Source organism: Monopterus albus, unplaced genomic scaffold (genome assembly GCF_001952655.1).
Source record: "Monopterus albus unplaced genomic scaffold, M_albus_1.0 scaffold4.1, whole genome shotgun sequence".
Lineage (NCBI taxonomy): Eukaryota > Metazoa > Chordata > Actinopteri > Synbranchiformes > Synbranchidae > Monopterus > Monopterus albus.
In genome coordinates this window covers 3,453,936-3,466,793 of record NW_018127884.1, presented here as the reverse complement: position 1 = coordinate 3,466,793, position 12,858 = coordinate 3,453,936, and the positions used below count along the sequence as shown (strand labels likewise).

The 12,858-nt window shown below is 38.2% G+C and overlaps 2 protein-coding genes across 9 annotated transcripts in view; both read left to right on the top strand.

Annotated features, from left to right (window-relative positions):
- The window catches only part of mphosph10 (M-phase phosphoprotein 10 (U3 small nucleolar ribonucleoprotein)), an 8,976-nt gene extending 5,604 nt beyond the window's left edge, over positions 1-3,372 (top strand). Inside the window, exons 5-11 of the mRNA XM_020606888.1 lie at positions 633-774; positions 954-1,021; positions 1,105-1,242; positions 1,317-1,427; positions 1,787-1,894; positions 1,986-2,216; positions 3,080-3,372. Coding sequence (XP_020462544.1) covers positions 633-774; positions 954-1,021; positions 1,105-1,242; positions 1,317-1,427; positions 1,787-1,894; positions 1,986-2,216; positions 3,080-3,229 — 948 coding nt within the window. The 3' untranslated portion in view covers positions 3,230-3,372. The remainder of the gene's footprint in view (positions 1-632; positions 775-953; positions 1,022-1,104; positions 1,243-1,316; positions 1,428-1,786; positions 1,895-1,985; positions 2,217-3,079) is intronic.
- Positions 3,373-4,189: 817 nt separating this feature from the next.
- Positions 4,190-9,899, top strand: ist1 (IST1 factor associated with ESCRT-III). 8 transcript variants are annotated; one of them, XM_020610324.1, is made up of 10 exons: positions 4,190-4,315; positions 4,917-5,017; positions 5,168-5,348; positions 5,495-5,582; positions 5,708-5,791; positions 5,893-5,997; positions 6,097-6,273; positions 7,549-7,650; positions 8,121-8,166; positions 8,748-9,899. In XM_020610324.1, exons 2-10 carry the CDS (start codon positions 4,930-4,932, stop codon positions 8,912-8,914), a joined length of 1,038 nt encoding a protein of 345 aa, XP_020465980.1. In that variant the 5' UTR covers positions 4,190-4,315; positions 4,917-4,929; the 3' UTR covers positions 8,915-9,899. The 8 variants fall into 8 exon arrangements, with proteins under 8 accessions (XP_020465980.1, XP_020465964.1, XP_020465990.1 ...); XM_020610308.1 differs by having other exon boundaries at positions 4,191-4,315; positions 4,921-5,017; positions 5,893-6,003; XM_020610334.1 differs by having other exon boundaries at positions 4,191-4,315; positions 5,893-6,003; positions 8,160-8,166.
- Positions 9,900-12,858: the final 2,959 nt, after the last annotated feature.

The following is a 12,858-nucleotide window of genomic DNA, read 5'->3' as shown; positions in this document are numbered from 1 at the left end:
TATGACTGCCAGTATAGAAAAGAAAGGCCAAAAACAAATCTTTTTTATAGGAGGGTGAGGAATGAACATGCTGTAAGGAGGCTAAAACACTTTGTAATAATTCTTTAGTATATTACTTGTGTGGTGTAGAAGAGAATCATTTACTGCTTGCAAACCAAGGATGGTAAGATGATGTCATGGGGTAGGACTGGATAAGTCTGACTTCTTCCTACTCCATTCAAGCATGTACTAGGTATAAGCAAATTGATATTGGATTAGCATTTGTTGGATATGTGTAAAACTATGTGTGTTGACATATCAACTGTCTTTACATGCTTGAAAGAATAAATCAAATCAAATCAAAAAATCAAACCTCATGCCGCTGTAGCCAGTACATTAATAACAGCATTCATTCGGGTTGTTGTCAAGTTGAAGGTGACAACAGGAATGTTACTAGGTCAGATCTAGAAAGATTACTGTTGTAACTTTTGCATAAGGGCACTTCTGCCCACAGCCATCAGATTAATGTAAAGGGGTGCGTGTTCCTTCCTTCCTCGATTGTGTTTCATGTCTCACAACCATTGCACTTTATTTTTGGAGTACTGACTTTGATCTGAATGAATTGTTTATCCTGTTGTCATTCTAACATGCAGATGTCAGAGAAAATCAAGGAGTTGGAGAGATCAGCTCTAGCAGAGAAACCCTGGCAGTTGTCCGGAGAGGTGACGGCGCAGGCTCGTCCAGAGAACAGCATGCTGGAGGAGGATGTAGAGTTTGAGCAGACATCTAGGATACGTGAGTGACTCCTCTGTCTTTGTGTGTTACATTCAGCTTGATAAGCGGCTGTGTCCTATTTTGGAGTTATCAAATAATTCATACCGGTGTAATAATATTGTAAAATGAAGGTTACTGTTAAAGCTTCTTTCACTATACTATTTCAAATCACACACTAAGATTTATCTGTGCTCTTCTAGCGCCTGCTATCACAGAAGAAGCCACACTACAAATTGAAGACATCATCAAACAGAGAATTAAAGACCAAGTTAGTCACAATAACTTGTTTTATATTGTCTGAAAAAAATATAAGGCGTTTTTGTTGTTGATCTTTGACTTGTGTTTCTCTAGGCATTTGATGATGTGGTCCGCAAGGAGAAACCCAAAGAAGAGGTGTTTGAGTACAAGAAGAGGTTAACATTGGACCATGAGAAGAGCAAGCAGAGTCTAGCTGAAATCTATGAGCAAGAATATCTGAAGCAGACTCAGGTATGACTTTTATCTTGTTTTCAGTTCTGCTCCAACAGACGAGTCCATGTCTGATGTATGTTTTCTGGCTTCAGCAAAAGACAGAGGAGGAAGAGAACCCAGCTCATGTAGAAATTCAGAAGCTTATGGACACACTCTTCCTGAAGTTGGACGCTCTCTCCAATTTCCACTTTACACCTAAACCAGTAAGTTGTACCTGATTGTACCACATGTGTCTAATATATTAAAATAGTCCTTTTGAACAATTAAAAGTTACTATGTCACAGAAATCACTGGCTTATTTTACATAAAGATGTTGTGTTGGATTTTTATGTTAAATCTAACTCTGGTTATCCTCAATGTAATCTGATTAAGCATTAAAGTTTTGAATACCTAAAAATATAATGTGCCATCACCTTACCCAACATATCTGTAAGTAGAGCAATTGTATACAACTGAAATGAAGTAAACGGTAAACATCAACTGATCATTTGAACAGGGTGTACTGTAAAGGGTGGCCAGTGCAGTTACTGAAAACCATACTCGTGCTGCCTTTTGTCCACAGTCTGTTCCTGAGGTCAAAGTCGTGTCTAACTTGCCATCCATTACAATGGAGGAGGTGGCTCCAGTCGGCACTAGTGATGCTACACTGCTTGCACCAGAAGAAATCAAGGTCTGTCAGCAAGTCTATGTTTAAACGTTTACTTTGATATTGGTGAATTCAGTTAAACAGCATGTCTAATAATACTATCCTATAACCAAAGGAAAAGAGCAAGGCAGGAGATGTACTGGGTAATACTGAGAAAACGTCAACAGACAAGAAGCGTGAGAGACGCCACAAGAAGAAGGTGAAAAGACTAAAGATCAAGGAGAAAGAAAAGAGACAGAAACTTAAAGCAGCAGGTACAACTGGAGTGAACAAAAAGCCATCGAAGGCTGAGCTCGCAGAAAACCTGAAGAAACTCACAAAAGGAGGCAAAGCGACGATACTCAAGGTGAGCATTATCTCAGTTCACATCCTGGTCACACATAGTATCTCAGTAGGAAATTAGCCTGTTCAGAATTAGCAGTTAATAGCTTTTGGCATTAGAAGATATCAGCTGGATAAACACAACTGGGATGATATGAACACAATTTGTACCCCAGATAATTAACTGAGCCAAATCCCACACTGAATTCTAGGTATATAAAGATGATGAATGACTTCCCTTGTTGTAAAGTTGCACACTAACGCATTTACTTAAGAACTGTACATTTTTTTTTGTTATTGTACTTGAGTATTTCCATTGTATGCCCCTTATACTTCTCTTCTTCTACTTCTCTGTATTTGAAGTCAAATATTGTACTTTTTGCTCCATCACATTTGACAGCCGCAGTCACTAATTAATATAGTTTTAAATTTCACATGCAAACCCTATAAACACCATAAAAAACGATGCATTATTACAGATCAGTCTATATATAAAATTGTATTAAAAAAACTAGCTCCCATTAAATTTTGACATTTACTAGCGAGTACCCTACATTGTGGTATCGGTACACTTAGGTAATAAAGACGGAGTTCTTCTACCCCTGATTGAAACCAAAAAAAAAAAGAATGCTTCCAAGAATAGAAGCTGGTATGAGCAGTCAGCTGTGCTGATGCTATGTCAAAGAACCAGTTTGTGTGTTAGCTGCATATTTCTGTCACAACAACAGTAGGTCATCTGTTCCAAGTTGTCACACCAATGGCTCAGTCTTTGCTTCCACTACCCAGGCACATCACACTTTTTAATGGCAAAATAAACATCACACTACTTCTTAGATAATAATGTGTATGTTGCTGAGGTAACTGAACTAACATGTTTCTCTGTTTCAGGATGAAGGGAAGGACAAGGCTCTGCAGTCCTCGCAGGCCTTCTTCTCTCAGCTGCAGGACCAGGTCAGGTGTCAGATCAAAAGTGCAAAGGACCAGTCTTCAAAGAAGAAGAAACACAAAGAGGTTTCTGTCACCAAGCTCAAGTTATAACAACTGCAATAGTTTGTGTAAGATTAACTTTTTATTGTACAGATGCTTTTTTAATATAAAAGCTGTAAGACATAACATTTGAAAGTCTTTGTAAAATGTTTTCATTTTCTTTCAAATCAAAGTGCACATTTTCAAATGTAATAATAAATGTTGATTCACATGAAAATATTAGAGCACTTTTCTTTATGGAAAGGATGTACATTGCCTGTTTGAAGACCCTGGCTTTTCATAACTAGTAGTATCTTATTAGAATATTATAGCAGAAATATTCAATGTAAATAATACACTGTATGTGTACATGTTTTTATTTCTAGTCTATAGGCATTATTGAAAATATCTTACTGCAACAATCTAGAATAGTTTGTGTTGGCCTGTTCTGTAACAGCCCTTGTTAGTGGCTTTACATTTAGTCAGCTGAAAAGCAGATACTGTAATACCAAACTGAGTTCACCTGTGTGAAAACAGTTTTTAGGTTTAAAAGACCTTAACCTGGTACATGTTTTTCACATTGTCAGGGATGGAATAAATTGTCAAGGTAATAATACCCCATGGACATTTAATATATTCCTTGCCTCAGTCAAAGTGATTGTTTCAGTAAAATATATTAACGTATACTGTATAAGAATGAAAAGCACACCCTGTAAAGGACTATGAATGTAGAGGATTTAAAAGCATAATAAACCCATTAATATATAAAGTAGCAAAAAATGAAAACAGTATAGTACTTGAGGAATGCTAGCCAAGTTAATGAAATAAGTTATTGCATAAACATTTGAAGAAAGGCTAATGTATAATGTTTTTTTTACAGTATTTACACTTTTTTAGAAATCAAACTTATGCCAGGGGTTAATTTGGTTTGTGCAGTAGACAGTGCAGTATTGTCCTTTAAAATATAAATTCGTAAAAGTAAAAACGGCAACACTACAGGTTACAAGAAGTAGCCTGTTGATTCCCGTTTGACAGTGTGAGGCCCCGCCCATATGGAAAATTCCCACGACGTCACGCAAGATCATCACGGAAGTAAACGAGGCGACGAAACAGAGAAACCCAAATAAGTTGGTGTCTACGCTTGACTGATATTCACCGGTAAGTTGCTGTCGGCGTATAAAGAGCTGATCATACTGAAGTGATTCAATTCTTCTAGTTACTTGAAGGTGTTTAATTAGTTTGTTTTAATTTTGCTAGCACTGGGTGAATGCTAGGTAGCTAGCACAAACAGAAGACTGCTAACAAAGCAAAGGCTAGCTAATAATCGTATTTGGCATTATAGATAAAGGTTTAGCTTTCTAAATGTGTACATTAATATAGTTACGCTTATAGTTTAACAAAACAAGAAGTAAAATAGTTTAGATTGTATTGTGTAAAGTTACACGGCTTAGCCTCTTTAGCTGTCCGTCACGTCTGGCTAAAGCTAATTGTTTTGAACCATTTTTAGCGTGTGACGTTAACAATTTATCGTTGGTAAGCTAACAATGTTTTCATTGTGCTTGTGAGTATGTGTGTGTGTTTATTTGTTTGGAATACCTAAATCTGTGGAGTCATTCTTTGGCAACGGGTTGGTCATGTTCACATGATTAGCTAAGTGACTCATTGGAACAAAGGAGGGGACGAGGTCAGGTGAAGTCTGCAGGTTGGTTTCGGCTGTGCCAGGTATGCTTCTCTTCCTTAAATGCTTTTCTGTTCCCAGATAGTTTATCATCATGCTGGGAGGAGGATTCAAAGCAGAGAGGTTACGAGTTAACCTTCGGCTGGTCATCAACCGACTCAAACTTCTTGAGAAAAAGAAAAGTGAGTCCTGGGTTGAATAAAAACTGGTCTCCTACAGTTGACATAGGATCAGTGGATTCTTGTTTGCTAGAGAAGTGCATTTTATTTTTATGTTCTTCACTGTAATAACAGTTTACCGTCTCCCATTCCTATTCATAATTTAAAATGAAGCTGAGCTTGCTCAGAAAGCAAGGAAGGAGATTGCAGATTACCTGTCATCGGGAAAAGATGAGCGGGCACGGATTCGCGTGGAGCACATTATCAGAGAGGACTATCTGGTTGAAGCCATGGAAATACTGGAGCTTTATTGTGATCTGCTGCTGGCTCGCTTTGGCCTCATTCAGTCTATGAAGTGAGTACTGAAATATTGATTGTATTCATAATGTACATAAATTGTTAACTATGGATAATATAGGGCCTTTCTGCTTTATCATTAGCTGAGCCTCTACCTGTCACAGTGATCATCCCTGTCAACCCCTTTTCTGTCCTTAAAAATAGGGAACTGGATCCAGGCTTACAGGAGGCAGTGTCCACCCTCATCTGGGCAGCACCTCGTCTTCAGTCAGAGGTGTCTGAACTAAAAATTGTAAGTACTGTTTAAACATAACATAGTACTGGTGGCATTTCCAACAATTTAAAACATGAAAAAACATTGTCAGTTTATTCCTAATAGGCCAGTTTTGACAGTCTTACCTCTGAATTCTTTATTAGGTATCTGAACAGCTATGTGCTAAATACAGCAAGGAGTACGGCAAGCTGTGCAGGACAAACCAGATTGGCACGGTCAATGATAGGGTAGGCACTTTTCCCACCTACTCCCCACATATCTGTTGCGCAAATCTTTAACACTGTTGGCACCATCTAATAAGATGTCTTATATGCTAACATGCTTACAGCTAATGCACAAACTGAATGTGGAAGCCCCTCCCAAGATTTTGGTGGAGCGCTACTTGATAGAGATTGCCAAGAATTACAATGTGCCCTATGAACCTGACGCCATGGTGCGGGTGAGCGTTTAAAATCAGTTATCTCTTAGTACGTATGGTGAAGTCATGCATTCCTGTCTATTTACTTAATCATCCACCCCTGCCTCCATATAGCCTGAGGTGTGTCCTGGAGAGGAGGCAGACCTGATTGATGTGGACACTGACAAAAAGTCTGGAGGAGGAGGAGGAGGAGGAGGAGGTGGTTTCACTGCTCCTCCTATGCCCATGCCCATGCCAATGCCCACCATGCCTATGCCACCAGCTTTCAACTATCAACCTCCCAATGCAGCTGTAAGAGCTTCTTTAGAATAGCACCATTCTTTATGATTTTGTTATGTGAGTTACACATGTGGTGTTAGTAACTGATTACAATAGACCCCTATTTTGTTAGTCAATGTCATGATTTTTGTGGGCAGAGCATAGCAGGAGGCAAAATAATTTCCTTAACACATTAGCTAACATTAGATAGTAAGTTTTGTTGTCTTGTACTTTAACAATGGCTGAAGAAAATAGTTTAGCTGAATATGTATGGTTCCTCACTCTCCAGGAGTGCAGGTGTTAAAATGAACATTAACCAGCAGGACCAGATTTGCTGAGCCTTGCAACGCTCTTTCAGTGGATAGATGATCTGGCAGGCAGACTGTTTTCATTCATAAAATTCGCTCACATAAAATAAGACGTAAATGAAGATTGCTATCAAAACATCAACCAAGCTTATTATTAACTACAGCACTGGTTTGTTGGTTGGCTATTTATAGCTCCCAGTGGGGGATAGCAAATGCAGCTTCTTGAATGCACACCTGGAACAGATTAGTTAGCTAATGAACTTGTTACAAAAGAAATCACCTAACATTATTCCTTCTAGTTCCCCAATTTCTTATTGTCAGGTGGGCATGACAAACCTCTAGACATTGCATCAGTCCAGTCCTTTCATTTTGACTGGCATCTGGTATGCCATAAAATAACACAGTGAGATTATTTTCAGTAGTTAATTTAGCCTTACATCATGAATGTTTCCCTCTGGTTTTTTTTTCGTATTGTTTCCAGCTAACCGTATATGTTGTCATATCAAATAACCATGCAGTGCAGTTACCTTTGGGTTCGATATTATCTGAAGAATTTATGTAATCCTCAAGTGAAGTTAAAATTCAACACACTTCAGATAGAAAACATGCTTCTGTTACTACAACATCTCTTTAAAGAAGGTGATGATGTTTTGAGCATTCTTATAAGTGGGTTTAACAGGGATATTTAACCTGAATCACAGAAAACTAATTTCTAACCAAAGCTGCCCACAGAGAGGTTTGTTGATTATTCTTAGTCATGTATTTTTGTGATTTGAATAAACGTTTTAGGTGGCACAGTGGTCACGGTGCTTAGTGTTGTCACCTCACAGCAAGTGTCAGCCCAGGGTGTACCCCGTCTCTCGCCCAGTGTCAGTTGGGATTGAAAACATCTGAAAACAGTTCTATTTTTTATTTTTTATCTTTACTTTCAGTGTCTTGACTGAGATGAGTATTACAAATTCACAGTAGTCAGCTGCCTTTCCCTGTTGTTTTTCCTCAGGGCCCATATAATGCTCCTGTTGGAACCTACAACAGCTTCCAGCCCCCTATGGGAGGAGGGCAGCCTCCTCAGTTGCCCACTTCTCCCCCCACATACGAGTCTGTAAGTGACCAAACCCCTCCCATCCATGCCCCCTTCCTGTCCTCACAGATGGACAGACGGACAGGGCAGGGCACCACTCAGGGAAGAGCAGTTTGTTTCGTTTGTTTACAGTTTTTGCCTGTGCTTTGCACTTTTGCACTGCGTTATTCTTAGAGTAGGCACAGATTCAGCTTCATTCACATGGATACAGGTAGCATGAAGTGCTAAAACTGTAACTAATAACTGTGGCTTAGTCAACTGCTCTGAGTGGGATTGAAATAGATATGTGCATTTTTCAGAGCGCTTAGCCGAGCTAACGCCTAAAATCTGAATTTGTGCCATGCACTAAAGGTGATGGTCTCTCTATTTTCTTGCTGTTTGTACTTTGCATTGTTAAACTAAATTGTTCCTTCTTTTTCAATACTAACACGTAATATTTTATTTCAATATGACGACTACACAATCTTTAACACATTTTCTCTGTGTTGCAGATTGATGACCTAACTGACAACTCTTCTGTTCCCCCCCAGGCTGTAGGTAAGTTCTGCTAACAAAAGCCAACAGTTAGAAGATATAGCTGGTGATATTCTGTATCCAACTAAAAGACCAAAACAAATGGTACAGAAGACTTGCAATGATTTCCAACCTCCCTGCCCTGTCTGTGGCACTTTGTATTTACAGCTGAGGGGCAGTGTAGTGGTATAGTATCAGACACGTCACCTAACAGTGTGTCTTACCGATGTATTTTTAATGCTTTTTGACCAACAATAATAGAGGTCTGTTGCACTTTGCCATCACAGGCTGTTCTCATTGGTTTTGATTTCTCATATGATTTATTGGTGGGACAAAAAATACAGGATATCACTAGATTCTTTAAATATGATTGAAATGATCCCCTAGGTCTTTATTGTCAAAAGAGCATTTATCCATTCAGTTATTTCAATTTTCTGTTGAGTAGTTCTGCTGTATGACTTTCTATTATGTCTTGTTTACATTTTTGTTATCACATGCAAATCCTTCATTTCCCACTGCATGTGAAGAACTCACCACCGTTACATTTTCTGCTGTTTTGTATACTGATTCATAAATGATATTGAATACCATATATCACTCTCCAGGTCCTGGTCCTTCATCTAAGCTCTTTGACCACAACGCTCTCCCAGATCTCCCCTCTGTTCCTGACACACTCCCCACATCCTCCTTCGGGGGAAACACCGCTACCTCGGATGACATCGACTTCGACGATTTAACACGGCGGTTTGAGGAGCTGAAGAAGAAGACCTAATAGCTCTGTCCCTGGTCTAGACACGCACACATATACACACAGGCCTGTGTCGTCATTACCCAGCTCAGACCAGGAAATGGAAAATGTTCAAGGCTCTGAATCAGATTTGAAAAATTCACCCCCTTCCATGGTGAAGTAAACTTACACAGATACTAAACATACATGTATTTTTACCTTTATTACTTTACTGTATATAAATATGACCAATTCAATCATGGGGTGAAGTGTCACTTCTGTTGGTAATATCAGTGAGTACCCCATGTTTTAATTTGATGACACATTATATAAATTCCTACATAAAACATGCAGGTATTGACCCCGTTCACTCCTCATTTATGGTCTCACCCACTTTTAACTTTTTCTGTTTGTGTGATATTACTGGCTAATCAAACCTAGATTTAATTGTTGCTTAACTTAGGCTTTTGTGTCTGACTGCTATTTACAATACATGCCTTGATTCTTCTTTGCACATGCTGTGTGGCTCTGATCTTTGCCGCTGTGTCACCCACTCTCAGACCAGTCAAACAAGCCTGACTGGCAGTCCCAGTTTGATGAGGAGCTGGTGTTCTCATAAACAAAACCTAGAGATTATTTTAGAGGTGAGGCTCCAGTACCAAACAGTTTTTTTTCTCTTTTTCATGAAGGTATAACTGATAGAAGCCATATTTTCTGTGCTTTGGGAAGTCATGTGGAAAGGATTTGAAAAGCTCTTAATTCACTGAGGTTTTCAAACGTCAAGGTTTATTTATACCAGACATAAAGTGAATGACACCTTCCAGGGGTGACACATTCACTCAAACCTCTTTTGTTCATCTGTTACGGGGAGGTGGGGCACCGATGCAAATGTGTAATATAATAAATATATTTACATGAATGATTAACTGTACAGCAAAAAGAGTTTAGTAGTAGGGAGTTGTTCAATATTTGGCAAATCTGTTTTTATATACAGTATCTCAAAAATAAATTTTTTTTTTGCTCTTTTGAATGTCAGTTTTACTAAATACCTGCACTTTCTTATCACTGAAGTACATTTACAAGGAAAATGTGTGCAGACAAAAGCAGTCACACAGGAACCTAATTTGACTGATCAGATGCAAATATTGTGTGTTCTGTGTGCATGTGTCTTATATTGTATGTGCACCACTGCATTTGCCTTAGTTTACCATCTCTTATCAGAGGCCTTGCCAAGTCTTTACTAGGATTAGACATCTTATCCATCAAGACTGGACACAACTTATCTTTCAGTTGGTGAGATTACACGTTTTGTTTTACCTTCTTTAAAACCTGCTGTGTTGATATGTGCATATTAGACGAAAACAATCTGTGCTGTTTTCTGCGGGGAAATAGAAGTTGGGGGGGGTTGTTGTTGTGCAGATGTGATGCATCACTACAACTTAACCACGCCCAGCTCTGCTTGCATGACAAATGAACAGTGGCCTTGAATAAACTGATCCAGCAATCTCTGGAAAGCACATTTAAAAAGCTTTCTGGCTCCATGATAGATGCCGCTTATTAGCAGGTTTTGGATACATGTAATATGTGTTAGAGAACGTGGAAGTAGACAGATTAACACTACACTACTGTGATCTCACTCTCTTTTCTATGTTGGACTGTTCATTCTAAACCTTGAGACACAAAATTGTGTCTTGTTGCAAAAACTAAAGAAAAGAGATTTTCCACTGTATACTAAAATAGCAATTTAATAAAAGATTATTTGGAACTGGACAATGGTAAGGTTTCTGCATTATTTGCACATACATATACTGTACATCCTCTGCTTTGTTCTGTAATGTCAAATGGTAACCAGCAGGGGTTGTCCGTGCAATGTAAAGAATCATTCCTCTAGTGAAACGTGCTTGAGTAGCAGTGACCTAAAACAACAGGTTAGGGGAATCTATTCACCTCGATGCATCCTTGTAATCCTGCATCATATTCAGGCACATTTTACCTGTCAAACAACATTTCAGGGCCTTTGAGAGGGCACAGGCGGGAGCAGCTGTTTGCATTCAGGCTATTAGCCTGCATGATTTTAGAGATCATCACAAACGGCTTAAAACGTGAGACAAATTGTTGCAGGTTGGCTCATTATGTAAAGCAAAATGAAACACATGAGGCATTTCTAAAAGAGTCTTAGATGATGTCCACTAGAATAAGATGCTGAAAAACGGGACCTTGAAAGCTGTGGGTGTCTTTTATGTTGAAGTAATGTGAAAATTGTAGATATGCTGTACCATAGTTTTTATTTAAATTATTTAGACTTTCAAATTTCAAGACTTAGCAGCTACTCTCTGGATGCCTGCAGAAGTTTATTGAAGTTCACACATACATATTGGATCAATAAATGACAAATAACTCGGTAATGTATGATTAAATAAAAGCACAAAAAATCTTCAAAGGTTATTACTCACAAAAGCACAAACTTCAATGTAGTTAAGTCTGTTAAATCATTCAGAGGGAGGTTAGACTGAATCAGGAGTTGAAAAGTAACAACGTTCACCTTCAGCAAGAAGCATGAAACAGTTCAAAGTGATCAATTAATAATTGGCTCGTGTAGTTTCATAAAAGAAACATACCATGTTTCTAAATGTAAAATGTTGTGTACAACTGGTGGTTGGTCCTCAAACGCTGTGATGACTAGTCATGTTGAGAGCAAAAGGCTGTGGCTGTTAGGAGTCCAAATGCTAATCACATCCATTTTTCTTTTGATAGCAAGTCATTTTGTCAACAATAAATATCACAAAGGTTTATTATTTTCATGCTAAAACAAAAAGGACTCAGCTTTTCCCCCTTTCCGTTGAGAAATATCATTTAGAAAGATAATTTTCCAATAAAATGCTCCATTGCATCTAAATAAAGAAGGGGGGGGGGAATGCGCTATAATATTAAAAATAAAAATACATAAATATTTTCTTTGCATATTGTACAGACCTTATAAAGAGAGGTTGAGAGAGAGAGAACAGGGCTTATATTGAGTTAAATATTTGATTACATTTTGCTTTTAAAATAATTCAATGAATCTAATTCTATGCATCTTGAACCTGTAAAATGGATTCTACCAACTTTATCTTGACATGAAATTAACAGTGTCATCAGAACTGAATAAAAGCTGCTTAAAATAAACTACTAGAGAGTTTCTTATGTGCACATGGATAGTACAGGATGAGAAAAAGTAGCACTTTGACATGCAAAGAGCAACGTCTAACCTGACTCACCATTTCAGAAACCTTTCTCAAGCATTGGAAATTCAGATACAAAACAGCAGTGTTATGTGGTTTTATATTCAGAAACAGACATCCAATAAGTGCAAACAAGTGTTTAAATAGTGACAGTGCAGCTGTGCCCATTAGAGAAGACTGCTTATCCTGCTAGATGCAGCTTCACCTCAGACGGTGTGTCTGTCGGAGTACTGTCTACACTTGTCTTGTTGCTCTGTTAAATGGAGAAGACACTGCAGTCAGACACTCATTACTCTTTAACTGAAGAGAAGATGCACAAAGTCACTTGGGAGGGCCCACTAATCTGTTGTTGTTGTCAAAGCAAATTCTTTTCTCTGTTGTGTATGCATCATTTCATTACATAAGAACTCACTGCACTCAACTTGAAACAAAATGGAACGGATACCTCTGCTTTATGAAATATGAATAAGTAGTTTGGACTAAAAATGTATGTGTTAAATGAAATTTAGAGGCTATTTCTTTAAATCTTGTATTCCAGAATATCAGGCTTATTCAAAGGTCTGCTATTCTATCCTGTCCTTAATTGATTTTCTATTTCAGTTGTGCAACCAATATAGTTATAGGTACTGGAAGTGAAAAACTTTTTAAAAATTCTCATTGTTGTTAGACCTCCATTAGCAAATGTTTAGCCACTTAGTGACTGTAGAAACAAGCTGGAACACAGCACTGGCACATTATCAGGTTTTAAATCAATATGGCAAATGTGAT

What these genes read in the sequence shown, in the direction of transcription:
- ist1 (XM_020610308.1), top strand. Translation starts at nt 4,930, where the DNA reads ATGCTGGGAGGAGGATTCAAAGCAGAGAGGTTACGAGTTAACCTTCGG. An exon ending in TTGGCACGGTCAATGATAGG is followed by an intron (nt 5,792 to 5,892) that starts GTAGGCACTTTT and finishes ACATGCTTACAG; the next exon opens with CTAATGCACAAACTGAATGT. An exon ending in TGTTCCCCCCCAGGCTGTAG is followed by an intron (nt 8,167 to 8,747) that starts GTAAGTTCTGCT and finishes ATCACTCTCCAG; the next exon opens with GTCCTGGTCCTTCATCTAAG.